This window comes from Anomaloglossus baeobatrachus, chromosome 10 (assembly GCF_048569485.1).
Source record: "Anomaloglossus baeobatrachus isolate aAnoBae1 chromosome 10, aAnoBae1.hap1, whole genome shotgun sequence".
In the NCBI taxonomy this organism is placed as follows: Eukaryota; Metazoa; Chordata; class Amphibia; order Anura; family Aromobatidae; genus Anomaloglossus; species Anomaloglossus baeobatrachus.
Genome location: NC_134362.1, coordinates 58,195,128 through 58,208,902, shown reverse-complemented (window position 1 = coordinate 58,208,902; position 13,775 = coordinate 58,195,128). Strand labels below are relative to the sequence as shown.

Below are 13,775 nucleotides of genomic sequence, written 5' to 3'. Positions count from 1 at the left end.
GCCCTGTTGGTCCGTCGCCTCCAGGACCCTCTCTGTCCGCGCCGCAGCGCGCCCCCAGGGGGGGCCCTAGGTCTCACGTGGAGGACTCCGGCCCGGACCACAGTCCCAGACCGGCTAAGCGGGCTCGCTGGGAATCTTCCCCGACTTCTTCACGCTGCTCGGGTTCCCAGCTTGAGGACTCTCTGGAGGACGAGGCGGATGTCGCAGCTCAGGGCTCTGAACCTGACGTTGCTCTCAATCTTGATACACCTGAAGGGGACTCCATAGTAAATGACCTTATCTCGTCCATCAACCAGGTGTTAGATCTATCTCCCCCGCCGCCACCTGTTGAGGAGTCGACTTCTCAGCAGGAGAAACACCAGTTTCGGTTCCCTAAACGTACTCGGAGTGCATTTTTCGATCACTCTAACTTCAGAGATGCTGTCCAGAAACCCAGAGCGGTTCCGGACAAGCGCTTTACTAAGCGCCTTACTGACACACGTTACCCCTTCCCCTCTGACGTAGTTAAGGGTTGGGCTCATTGTTCCAAGGTGGATCCTCCAGTCTCTAGACTGGCAGCTAGATCTGTGGTATCGGTTGCAGATGGCTCATCGCTAAAGGATGCCACTGACAGGCAGATAGAGCTCCTGGTGAAATCCATCTATGAAGCCACGGGCGCGTCTTTTGCCCCGGCTTTTGCAGCCGTGTGGGCACTCCAAGCTATCTCAGCTTGTCTGGCTGAGATTAATGCTGTCACACGTAATTCTGCTCCGCAGGTTGCGTCTTTGACTTCTCAGGCGTCAGCTTTTTCTTCCTACGCCATGAACGCAGTTCTAGACTCTGCTAGCCGTACAGCGGTGGCATCCGCTAATTCTGTGGCAGTCCGCAGGGCCATGTGGCTGCGCGAATGGAAGGCAGACTCTGCTTCCAAGAAGTTCTTAACCGGTTTGCCGTTTTCTGGCGACCGATTGTTTGGCGAACGATTGGATGAGATTATTAAGGAATCCAAGGGAAAGGACTCCTCCTTACCCCAGTCCAAACCGAAGAGACCTCAGCAACGGAAAATACAATCGAGGTTTCGGTCCTTTCGTCCCTCCGCCAAGCCCCAATCCTCTTCGTCCAACAGGCCGGAGAAAGGCCAGAGGAACTCCTATGCGTGGCGGGCTAAGTCACGCCCCCAAAAACCCGCCGGAGGCAATGCCTCCAAGGCGGCCTCTTCATGACTCTCGGCATCTCCGAACCGCATCCTCGGTCGGTGGCAGGCTCTCCCGCTTTTGCGACGCCTGGTGGCCACATGTTCAAGACCGATGGGTGAGAGAAATTCTGTCTCACGGTTACAGGATAGAGTTCAGCTCTCGTCCCCCGACTCGTTTCTTCAGAACCTCTCCGCCCCCCGCGCGGGCCGATGCCCTTTTTCAGGCGGTGGACGCTCTGAAGACAGAGGGAGTTGTGACCCCTGTTCCCCCCCAGGAACATGGTCGCGGCTTTTACTCCAACTTGTTCGTGGTGCCAAAGAAGGACGGTTCATTCCGTCCCGTTCTGGACCTCAAACTACTCAACAGTGGGTGGAAGCCACAGCCTCCACCATCTCAGCAGTTCACATCCCGGGCGTAGAAAACTAGGAAGCAGATTTTCTCAGTCGTCAGGGCATGGACGCGGGGGAATGGTCTCTTCACCCAGACGTGTTTCGAGAGATCTGTCGCCGCTGGGGAACGCCGGACGTCGATCTCATGGCGTCTCGGCACAACAACAAAGTCCCGGCATTCATGGCCCGGTCTCAAGATCACAGAGCTCTGGCGGCGGACGCATTAGTTCAGGATTGGTCGCAGTTTCGACTGCCTTATGTATTTCCTCCTCTGGCGATGCTGCCCAGAGTGTTACGCAAGATCAGGTCCGACTGCCGTCGCGCCATTCTCGTCGCTCCAGATTGGCCGAAGCGGTCGTGGTACCCGGATCTGTGGCATCTCACGGTGGGTCAACCGTGGGCGCTCCCAGACCGCCCAGACTTGCTGTCACAAGGGCCGTTTTTCCATCTGAATTCTGTGGCCCTCAACCTGACTGTGTGGCCATTAAGTCCTGGCTCTTAGCGTCCTCAGGGTTATCTCAAGATGTCATTGCCACCATGAGACAGGCCAGGAAACCAACGTCCGCCAAGATCTATCACAGGTCTTGGAGGATCTTCTTATCCTGGTGCTCTGATAATGGTTTTACTCCCTGGCCTTTTGTCTTACCCACTTTTCTTTCATTCCTTCAATCCGAACTGGACAAGGGTTTGTCTCTCGGCTCTCTCAAGGGACAAGTATCGGCGCTATCCGTATTTTTTCAAAAGCGTCTAGCCAGACTTCCGCAGGTCCGCACGTTCCTGCAGGGAGTTTGCCACATAGTCCCACCTTACAAGCGTCCGCTGGAACCCTGGGACCTTAACAGGGTGCTAACGGCTATTCAGAAGCCACCTTTTGAGCCGCTGCGGGATGTCTCTTTATCACGTCTTTCGCAGAAGGTGGCATTTCTAGTGGCAGTTACATCGCTCCGTAGAGTGTCGGAGCTGGCAGCGCTGTCATGCAAAGCCCCCTTCCTGGTTTTTCACCAGGATAAGGTGGTTCTGCGTCCTGTTCCGGAATTTCTCCCTAAGGTGGTATCTCCTTTTCATCTTAATCAGGATATTTCCATACCTTCATTTTGCCCTAATCCAATTCACCAATGTGAAAAGGATTTGCACTCATTAGATCTGGTGAGAGCACTCAGGCTCTACGTGTCTCGCACGGCGCCCCTGCGCCGTTCAGATGCGCTCTTTGTACTTGTCGCTGGCCAGCGTAAGGGTTCGCAGGCTTCCAAGTCAACCTTGGCTAGGTGGATCAAGGAACCGATTCTTGAAGCCTACCGTTCTTCTGGGCTTCCGCTTCCTTCAGGGCTGAAAGCCCATTCTACCAGAGCCGTGGGTGCGTCCTGGGCATTGCGGCACCGGGCTACGGCTCAGCAGGTGTCAGGCAGCTACCTGGGCTAGTCTGCACACTTTCACGAAACACTATCAGGTGCATACCTATGCTTCAGCAGACGCCAGTCTAGGTAGGCGAGTCCTTCAGGCGGCGGTTGCCCACCTGTAAGAGGGGGTCGTCTTCGTCTCTTTTTATCAGGGTATTCTTTTACCCACCCAGGGACTGCTTTTGGACGTCCCAATTGTCTGGGTCTCCCAATGGAGCGACAAAGAAGAAGGGAATTTTGTTTACTTACCGTAAATTCCTTTTCTTCTAGCTCCTATTGGGAGACCCAGCACCCGCCCCTGTTTCCTTCGGGCTGGTTGTTCTTTTGTGTACACATGTTGTTCATGTTGAATTGTTCTTTTGGTTCATGGTTTTCAGTTCTCCGAACATCCTTCGGATTGAATTTACCTTAGACCAATTTATAAGTTTCCTCCTTCCTGCTTTTGCACCAAAACTGAGGAGCCCGTGATGCACGGGAGGGTGTATAGGCAGAGGGGGAGGGGTTACACTTTTTAAAGTGTAATACTTTGTGTGGCCTCCGGAGGCAGAAGCTATACACCCAATTGTCTGGGTTTCCCAATAGGAGCTAGAAGAAAAGGAATTTACGGTAAGTAAACAAAATTCCCTTCTTTTATTGACTTGGAGACCGACCACCGCTGCTAGACAGCAGCCTATCCACCGTGGTTACAAACTCTTTTCTATTGAGCTTGTAAGCACTGTATTGAAGCTGGCCAGGATCACACTGATAGCGTCTAATTCTGGCCAACTGTTGTATATTACTTAGAATCTAGTTGATAGCAGTGGTGGTCTGTCTCCTAGGCAACGAGATGTAAACAAAAGTGCTAACATCTCATGAATGGATGAAAATTTTAATAAGTCGCAAATTGCAAAATTGCTTGTTTTTTATAAGAAATCTTTGACAACATGTTAAAATGGATTATATGCATTCAAAAATAATAAATTATGAAATCTTCCCTTTTCTCTCTCCAGCCATGGATGTGATCGTATATCTTATAAATGATAGCGCAGTCCCCCTCACCGTAGACGGCCTTTCCTCCACAACAGCCCAGGAATTACACAGAAAAGTGATTGAAGTTCTCCATCTCCCTGACATTGCCCAGGAAGTGTTTGCGTTATGGCTCATTTCTCCATTTTTGGGTAAAAAGCTTCAAAATATTACACAACCTAACCAGTAATAGCTTCATGTAGTTACTTTTTGTTTTTTTCCTTCCATTTTGCAGAAGTACAACTCAAGCCAAAACATCATCCCTACAAAGTCTGTAGACAGTGGCATGACCTTCTGGCGCGTTTCACAAATTGTACACTAGAGGATATTCACCTCGGTAATTTATGGTTTAAATATGTGATTTCATATTGTAGAATCTGTAACCAGATGTGATTATATAATTTGTAGACATCGTAAAATAATCATATGACTCCAATGAGGGGGGTGTACATATTTTTACTAATTATTTGTGAACACTCAGCATTTTATGAGTGCAGCTATAGTGTATGGTCAGGCGTTTAATATTTATTTGCAGTGGAAAAATCTGCTGCAGATTCTGAATTGTTGGCAGTTAAAAAGCTAAGAAAATCCTGCATTTTTTTTATGTGGGTTTTTTTTGCATATGTTTTTGTTTTCTCATTTACCATATTTTTCGTTTTGTAAGACGCACCGGATTATAAGACGCACCCCAAATTTAGAGATAAAAAAGGTAAATAAAAAAAATGGGGTCTATCTTATACTCCAGTAATCTCTTACCGGAGGGGGGCGGCAGCAGTGGTGGAGTGGGGTCACAGGAGGCAGGGGTCATGGCGGTGTGGGCTGCGGTGGCGGCTGTGCTGGCTGCAGGCGCCGTGCTGGCTGGGTGGAGCAGGGTGGTGCAGTGGGTGTCACAGATGCTCTGTCGGCAGTGCAGGCTTCAATGAAATGGCGCCTGGAGTCGTTGTGTTCACAGATTGAGCTCTCTGCTCAATGACAAGCTGAGATCTCGTGTGTGCACACGCCATCTTCCTTAAGTCTGCTGCTGGGAGATCAATGGGCTGGATATGGCACGTGCGCAGATGAGATTTTGGGCGCCATTATTTGAAGCCTGCACTGCCGACAGAGCATGTCACCCGCCACACTACAGCCAGCACAGCCAGCAGAGCGCCCATTCTCCACCTCTCCATACATTCGCATTATAAGGCATACCCCTCCTTTTGCTCCCAAATTTTTGGGAGGAAAAGTGCGTATTATAATCTGAAAAATATGGTATTTAAATGGATGAAAAACAATTGAAAGAATTGAGTTGCTGCAGATTTGAAATTGCTTTAAATGTGCAAGGAAAAATAAACCGCATGTGCAAGAGATTTCAGAAATCTCATTCTCATTGCTGGTACCGTAAGCGCTGATATTTCTTTTTCGCTCCTAATTGGGAGACCCAGACAATTGGGTGTATAGCTATTGCCTCCGGAGGCCACACAAAGTATTACACTTAAAAGTGTAAGGCCCCTCCCCTTCTGGCTATACACCCCCAGTGGGATCACTGGCTCACCAGTTTTGTGCTTTGTGCGAAGGAGGCAACACATCCACGCATAGCTCACTGTTTAGTCAGCAGCAGCTGCTGACTATGTCGGATGGAAGAAAAGAGGGCCCATACAGGGCTCCCAGCATGCTCCCTTCTCACCCCACTTCATGTTGGAGGTGTTTGTTAAGGTTGAGGTACCCATTGCGGGTACGGAGGCTGGAGCCCACATGCTGCTTCCTTCCCCATCCCTTTTTACAGGGCTCTGGGTGAAGTGGGATTCTATCGGTCTCCAGGCACTGAGACCGTGCTCCATCCACAGCCCCTGGTATCTGCTGGACATGGAGCGGAGTATCTTCAGGGACATGGCCCTGCTACATGGAGGTACTCTGTGTCCCTGTGGGGACCGCGCAGACACACGGCAGCACTGCTGGGTGTGTTAGTGCGCCAGGGACAGCGGCGCTGTCCGCACTAGTGCCATCGCACACCACAGCGTTGCTGGGTGTGTTAGTGTATTGGGTGACTACTGCGCTAACCGCCGCTGCCATTTTTATTTAAGGCGCCGCTGGGATTTGTGGTGCGCCGGGGACTTCCGCGCCGGCCAGCACTGATATGCCGGCCGCGCTTATTAACTCGAGTCCCCGGCTTCTGGGCCTAGTCTCCCTTCGTTACCGCCCACAGACCTGACAGTCAGGGTAGGGGCGTGACGCTGCATAGCACAGCAGCGCTGAGAGCTGGAGTATGTTTTGCATACTCCACCCCTCTCACTGTGTGCACTGTGAAACCGGATTCCCGCACTTTCTCAGGCACGCCCACGGCTTCCTTCTCTACAAGGACGCCGGCAGCCATTAGTGTCAGTTTCTGTACGATACAGAGACAAGTGTGGAAGACCCTGGCATTCTGATAGTCACACAATCGCTGCAACAGGCGTTAAGCAGCACCTGTGGTGCTAACCCCACTAGTGCAGAAGTGCACTTATAGATATGCTTGTACTATATACATTGCACTGTTTGGTCGCACGTTGTATATACCCTCCTGGATTGTGCGGAGGAGTTATCAGCATATTCTCTGTGTAAAACAAAGGTGCAGAACCACATGTTTTTCTATGCAGCCGGTACAGCATGTACGGCTATACGGCCGGCAGGTTACATAGACCCCCATTATATCCAACTCAGCCGGAGTCTCTGCTAATGGCCAGAGGATGAGGACGGTGTCTGCAGTATTTACTGACAGATTTTCTGAGACTATGGCTATGATACTAGAAGCCTAGCAGTCCGGACATGTCTCTCACAACATGGGCACTGTTGAATCATTGATCCATGGCCCCCCTCAGTGTGAACAACTAACAGCTCTGGGAATGTCACACGCATCCCAGAGTCACGGCTTTGCACAGACGTCAGTCCCAGACAGCCTAAGCGGGCTCACTATGAGCGGCCCTCGGTTTCATCAGGGTCCTAGCAGAAGGACTCTCTGTGTAATGAGGCGGAAGTAGCGGCTCAGGATTCTGATCCTGAGACCGCTCTCAATCTGGATACACCTAATGGTGACGCCATAGTGAATAATCTTATAGCGTCCATCAATAGAATGTTGGTTATTTCTCACCCAGCTCCTCCAGTGGAGGAGTCAGCTTCACGTATTTTTCTGGACCACTCTGCCTTCAGAGAGGCAGTCCAGGAACACCACACTTATCCAGATATGCGCTTCTCCAAACGGCTTAGGATACACGTTATCCCTGCCCCCTGACGTGGTCAAGGACTGGACCCAGTGTCCCAAGCGGCATCCTCCAATCTCCAGGCTTGTAGCTAGATCCATAGTTGCAGTGGGAGATGGAGCTGCACTTAAAGATGCCACTGACAGACAGATGGATCTCTGGTCTAAATCCATCTATGAGACTGTCGGCGCACCGTTGGCTCCAGCATTCTCACCCTTGGGGCACTCCAAGCTATTTCAGCTTGTCTTACACAGATTGACACGGTTACACGTACATCTGTGCCGCAGGTGGCATCCTTAACCTCTCAAATGTCTGCATTTGTTTCTTACGCGATTCAGGTTGCCCTAGACTCTGCGAACCGTACGGCAGTAGCCTCCGCTGCTCCGTGTTTTTAAGCAGAGCCTGGTCTGCTCGTTAAGTGAATGGAAGGCAGATTCTGCTTCCAAAAAAGGTTGCTTAACCAGTTGCCTTTTTCTGCTGACCGACTGTTTGGTGAGCGTTTGGATGTAACCATTAAACAGTCCAGGGGTAAGGATTCATCCTTTCCTCAGCCCGGACACAACAAACCCCAACAGAGCAGGAGGCAGTCGTGGTTTCGGTCTTTTCGAGGCTCGGGCAGGTCCCATTTTTCCTCGTCCAATGTGGACTCAAAAGGATCAGAGGAGCTCAGATTCTTGGCGGGCTCAGTCACGCCCAAAAAAGAGACAGTCTGAAAACCCGCTTCCAAGGCGGCTTCCTCATGACTTGCGGCCTCCTCTCTCCGCATCCTCGGTCGGTAGCAGGCTCACCCGCCTTGGCGATATTTAGCTGCCATAGGTCAATGACCGTTGGGTGTGAGACATTCTGTCTCACGGGTACAGGATAGAGCTCACTTCTCGTCCTCCAACTCGATTCTTCAGAACTTCTCCGCCCCCCGGCCGAGCCGCTGCTCTTCTGCAAACAGGGTGCACTCTATAGGCAGAAAGAGTGATGACCCCCGTTCCTCTTCAGGAACAAGGTCACGGTTTTTACCCCAAATTATTTGCGGTGCCTATAAGAACGGGCCGTTCCGTCCCGTTCTGGATCTAAAACTGCTCAGCAAGCTCGTGGACACCAGGCGGTTCCGGATGGAATCCCTCCGCCATGTCATCGCCTCAATGTCCCAAGGAGATTTCCTAGCATCATTAGGCATCAAGGATGCTTATCCACACGTGCCGATTGATCCAGAGCACTAGCGTTTCTACGCTTCGTTATAGGAGACGAACACCTTCTGTTCGTAGCTCTACCTTCCGGCTAGCGACAGTCCCACTGGTCTTCGCCAAGGTCAGGGCAGCAGTAGTCACAGTCCTGCACTCTCAGGGTCACTCTGTGATCCCATATTTAGACGATCTACTTGTCAAGGCACTCTCTTAGGACACATGCCGACACTGCCCGAACGTTGCGCTGGAGACTCTCTAGAGTTTTGGGTGGATCATCAACTTTTTGAAGTCAGATCCGACCCCGACCCTATCGCTAACATATCTAGGCATGGAGTTTCATACTCTCTCAGCGATAGTGAAGCTTCCGCTAGACAAACAGCATTCTCTACGGGCTGCAATCTCTTCTTTAAGAACCAGTCGCACACATTGAGACGCCTCATGCACTTCCTACGTAAGATGGTAGCAATGGAGGCAGTTCTTTTCGCGCAGTTTCATCTGCGTCCACTACAATGTGACATTCTCCGCCAATGGGACGGGGAGTCGACCTCCCTCAACAGAGTCGTCTTTCTTTCTCAGGCGGCCAAGGAATCTCTACGGTGGTGGCTTCTTCCCACCTCATGGTCAAAAAGAAGGTCCTTCCTATCCCCATCCTGGGCGATAGTTACGACAGACGCGAGTCTATCAGGGTGGGGAGCAGTTTTTCTCCACCACAGCGCTCAGGGTACGTGGACTCAGCAAGAGTCCACCCTTCAGATCAATGTTCTTGAACACAGAGCAGTGTATCTTGCCCTACAAACCTTCCAACAGCAGCTGGACAGCAAGCAAATCCGACTTCAGTCGGACAACTCCACAGCGGTGGCATACATCAACCACCAAGGAAGAACGCGCAACCGGCAAGCCTTCCAGGAAGTCCGGCAGGTTCTGATGTGGGTGGAAGACACGGCATCCACCATATCCACAGTTCACATCCCAGGCGTGGAAAACTAGGAAGCTGACTTCCTAAGTCGCCGGGGTGTGGCCGAAAGGGTATGGTCTCTTCACCCGGACGGGTTTCAGGAGATCTGGCGCCGCTGACAGAGGCCGGACGTCGATCTAATGGCGTCACGGCACAACATCAATGTGCCAGCTTCATGGCACGGTTTCACAATCATCGAGCTCTGGCGGCAGACGCCTTAGTTCAGCATTGGTCGCAGTTCCAGCTACCTTATGTGCCACCTCTGGCATTGTTGCCCAGAGTGCTGCGCTAGATCAGGACCGACTGCGGCCGCGCCATCCTCGTCGCTACAGATTGGCCGAGGATGTTGTGGTTCCCGGTTCTGTGGTGCCTCACGGTAGGCTAACCGGGGGCACTACCAGACCAATCAGACTGGCTGTCTCAAGGGCCATTCTTCCATTTGAATTCTACGGCCCTCAACCTGATGGTGTGGCATTGAGTCCTGGAACCTAGTGTCGTCAGGATTACCTCAGGACGTGGTTGCCACCATGAGACAGGCTAGCATACCAACGTCCGCCAAGATTGACCACAGGACGTGGAAGATATTCTTATCTCGGTGCTCGGCGCAGGGTGTTTCTCCCTGGCCGGTTGCATCGTCTATGTTTCCTTCCTTCCTGCAATCTAGGTTGGAAAAAGGGTTGTCGCTCAGTTCCCTTTAGGGACAAGTCTCAGCGCTATCTGTATTTTTTTCAGAAACGACTTCCTCAGGTACGCACGTTCCTACGGGGAGTTTGTCGTCTCAGCACTCCGTACAAGCGGCCGTTAGAGCCCCGGGATCTGAACAAGGTTCTAATTGCTCTCCAGATGCCGCCTTTCGAGCCTTTGAAAGAGGTCTCCCTTCCCGCTTTTCTCGGGAAGTGGCCTTCTAGTAACGGTCTCGTCTCTTAGGAGAGTTTCCGAGCTAGCAACGCTCTCATACAAATCTCCCTTCCTGGTCCTTCACCAGGACAGGGTAGTTCTGCGTCCGATTCCGGAATTTCTCCCTAAGGTGGTATCCCACTTTCATATCAATCAGGATATCACCTCACCTTCTTTGTGTCCTCGTCCAGTCCATCAATTTCAGAAGGATTTGCATCTGTTGGTTCTGGTGAGAGCACTCAGGTTCTACTTCCCGCATGGCGCTCCTGCGCCACCCGGATGCACTCTTTGTCCTTGTCGCTGGTCGGCGTAAACAGTCGCAAGCTTCTGAATCCACCCTGGCTCGGGGGATCGAGGAACCAATTCTTGAAACCTACAGTTCTACTGGGCTTCTGGTTCTCTCAAGGCTGAAGGCCCATTCTACCAGAGCCGTGGGTGCATCCTGGGCATTACGGCACCAGGCTACGGCTCAGCAGGTGTGTCAGGCACCTACCTGATTGAGTCTGCATACTTTTACCAAGCATTTTCAGGTGCATACCTACGCTTCGGCAGACGCCAGCCTAGGTAGATAAGTCCTTCAGGCGGCGATTGCCCACCTGTAGGAAAGGGCTGTTTGACGGCCCTATCACGAGGTATTCTTTTACCCACCCAGGGACTGCTTTTGGACGTCCCAATTGTCTGGGTCTCCCAATTAGGAGCGAAAAAGAAGAAGGGAATTTTGTTTACTTACCGTAAATTCCTTTTCTTCTAGCTCCAATTGGGAGACCCAGCACCCGCCCTGTTTTCTCGGGGTTTTTCTGTTTTTTCGGGTACACATGTTGTTCATGTGGTATGGTTCAGTTCTCCGATGTTTCCTCGGATTGAATTGGTCTTTAAACCAGTTATTGGCTTTCCTCCTTCTTGCTTTGGCACTAAAACTGGTGAGCCAGTGATCCCACTGGGGGTGTATAGCCAGAAGGGGAGGGGCCTTACACTTTTAAGTGTAATACTTTGTGTGGCCTCCGGAGGCAATAGCTATACACCCAATTGTCTGGGTCTCCCAATTGGAGCTAGAAGAAAAGGAATTTACGGTAAGTAAACAAAATTCCCTTCTTTTTATAATTTTTTTTTTTTTACTTTTGCTGGAAAAAAAATGCAACGTGGGAACATACGCTGTCATTTTTTTCCTCCCTTTCTTCCCTGAAGAATAACTTTATATTTTTCTGTCCTCAAAGGCATCTGAGGGCTGTTTTGTTTTGCTTTTTTGCGGGTAGAGTTGAAGTTTTGACTGACACCGTTCACTTTAACATTACATGTAGTGGAAATTGGCTGGGGAAAAAAAAAAATCGAAATTATTGAAATTGTAAGGTAACAAGTGCAATTCTGCCATGTTTTGGGGGGGTTTTGTTTTCGTTACATTTGTTTTTGTGTTCATTCTGTGCTAAAAATCACTCTGAATCCTAATTATTTAGGTCAGTACAATTACAACTTAGATATCTGCCTAAGAACCCCCACCCAGGGAAAAAAATCCTGGAATAATTTTGCCACTTCTGTATTAAAAATGCCGCAGCAATCATTGCACAAATACTCCCCAGACCATAGTTATCTCGATATGCCGTTATTTCCTGAAAGATAACCTATTGGCATCTCCTTTGGTTGTGCTATGGTTAACTGATTGATGGAGGGCACATAACTGACTTCCACCTTTAAAAGTTAGCGTTTACCACTCTTGTGTAACACTGTGCAATTTTTGTTTCTCAGATGAACCTTCGCTCCAGTTGCGCCGCAATATTTATTTTCCCAAAAGTAGAGAACTTCAGGTGAGACTTAAATATTATGAATGTAACAAAACAGTTTGTGTGTATATATATATATATGCATGTTTGTGTGCGTGTATGTATGTATATATATATATATATATATATATATATATATATATATATATATATATATATATATATATATATATATATATATATATATATATATATATATATATATATATATATATATATATATATATAAAATATGATGTTGTTGTGTGTAGTTACCAAGTGTTTATGTAGGGCGCTGTACATGTTCTGGGTGTTGTCTGGGTGTGGCGGGGGGTGAGAGCGGTGTTGTATGTGTGTTGCGTGTGTTGCGTTGTTTGTGGAGCGCTGTGTGTCTGTAGCGTTGTGTGTGTGTGTGTGTTGCGCGGTTTGTGTGGGTGTGGTGTGTTTTGGGGGGAGGTATGTTTTGTGCAATGTGTGTGTGTCGCGTGGTATGTGCGTATATTTATGTATGCCGCGGTGTTTGTGTGTTGGGTGTTGTGTGTGTGCAGCGTTGTCTGTGTGTGTGGGTGTCTGTGTAGGGCAGTGTTTGTGGTTCCCAGTGTGTGTGTGGTGTGTTGTGTGTGTGTGTGTGTTGGGGGGAGGTGTGCACCTCCCATCGTGCTCCATCTCCCATGCTGCGCACCCCCCATCGTGCTCCATCCGCCATGCTGCGCACTCCCAAACGTGCTCCATCCGCCATGCTGCGCACTCCCAAACGTGCTCCATACCCCATGCTGCGCACTCCCCATCGTGCTCCATCCCCCATGCTGCGCACCCCCCATCGTGCTCCATCCCCCATGCTGCACCAGCATCAGCCTCTCTGCCCCCAGCATCAGCCTCTCTCCTCCCAGCATCAGCCTCTCTCCTCCCAGCATCAGCCTCTCTCCTCCCAGCATCAGCCTCTCTCCTCCCAGCATCAGCCTCTCTCCTCCCAGCATCAGCCTCTCTCCTCCCAGCATCAGCCTCTCTCCTCCCAGCATCAGCCTCTCTTCTCTCAGCCTCCCCCCTCCCAGCCTCCCTGCTCCCAGCCTCCCCAGCATCAGCCTCTCTCCTCCCAGCCTCCCCCAGCATCAGCCTCCCTCAGCATCAGCCTCTCTCCTTCCAGCCTCCCCCAGCATCAGCCTCCCCCAGCATCAGCCTCTCTCCTTCCAGCCTCCCCCCTCCCAGCCTCCCTGCTCCCAGCCTCCCCAGCATCAGCCTCTCTCCTCCCAGCCTCCCCCAGCATCAGCCTCCCCCAGCATCAGCCTCTCTCCTTCCAGCCTCCCCCAGCATCAGCCTCCCCCAGCATCAGCCTCCGCCTCCCAGCCTCCCCCAGCATCAGCCTCCGCCTCCCAGCCTCCCCCAGCATCAGCCTCTCTCCTCCCAGCCTCCCCAGCATCAGCCTCCTCCAGCATCAGCCTCTCCCCTCCCAGCCTCCCCTAGCATCAGCCTCTCTCCTTCCAGCCTCCCCCCCCCAGCATCAGCGTCCCCCAGCATCAGCCTCTCTCCTTCCAGCCTCCCCCAGCATCAGCCTCCCCAGCATCAGCCTCTCTCCTTCCAGCCTCCCCCAGCATCAGCCTCCCCAGCATCAGCCTCTCTCCTCCCAGCCTCCCCCAGCATCAGCCTCCCCCAGCATCAGCCTCTCTCCTTCCAGCCTCCCCCAGCATCAGCCTCTCTCCTTCCAGCCTCCCCCAGCATCAGCCTCTCTCCTTCCAGCCTCCCCCAGCATCAGCCTCTCTCCTTCCAGCCTCCCCCAGCATCAGCCTCTCTCCTTCCAGCCTCCCCCAGCATCAGC

General features: G+C 51.3%; 1 protein-coding gene across 1 annotated transcript in view; it reads left to right on the top strand.

The window, feature by feature from the left end:
* Positions 1–13,775, top strand: part of FRMD8 (FERM domain containing 8) — an 83,299-nt gene that overhangs the window by 12,734 nt on the left and 56,790 nt on the right. Inside the window, exons 3-5 of the mRNA XM_075326814.1 lie at positions 3,951–4,118; positions 4,202–4,303; positions 11,949–12,007. Of these exons, the coding sequence (XP_075182929.1) occupies positions 3,951–4,118; positions 4,202–4,303; positions 11,949–12,007 (329 nt within the window). The remainder of the gene's footprint in view (positions 1–3,950; positions 4,119–4,201; positions 4,304–11,948; positions 12,008–13,775) is intronic.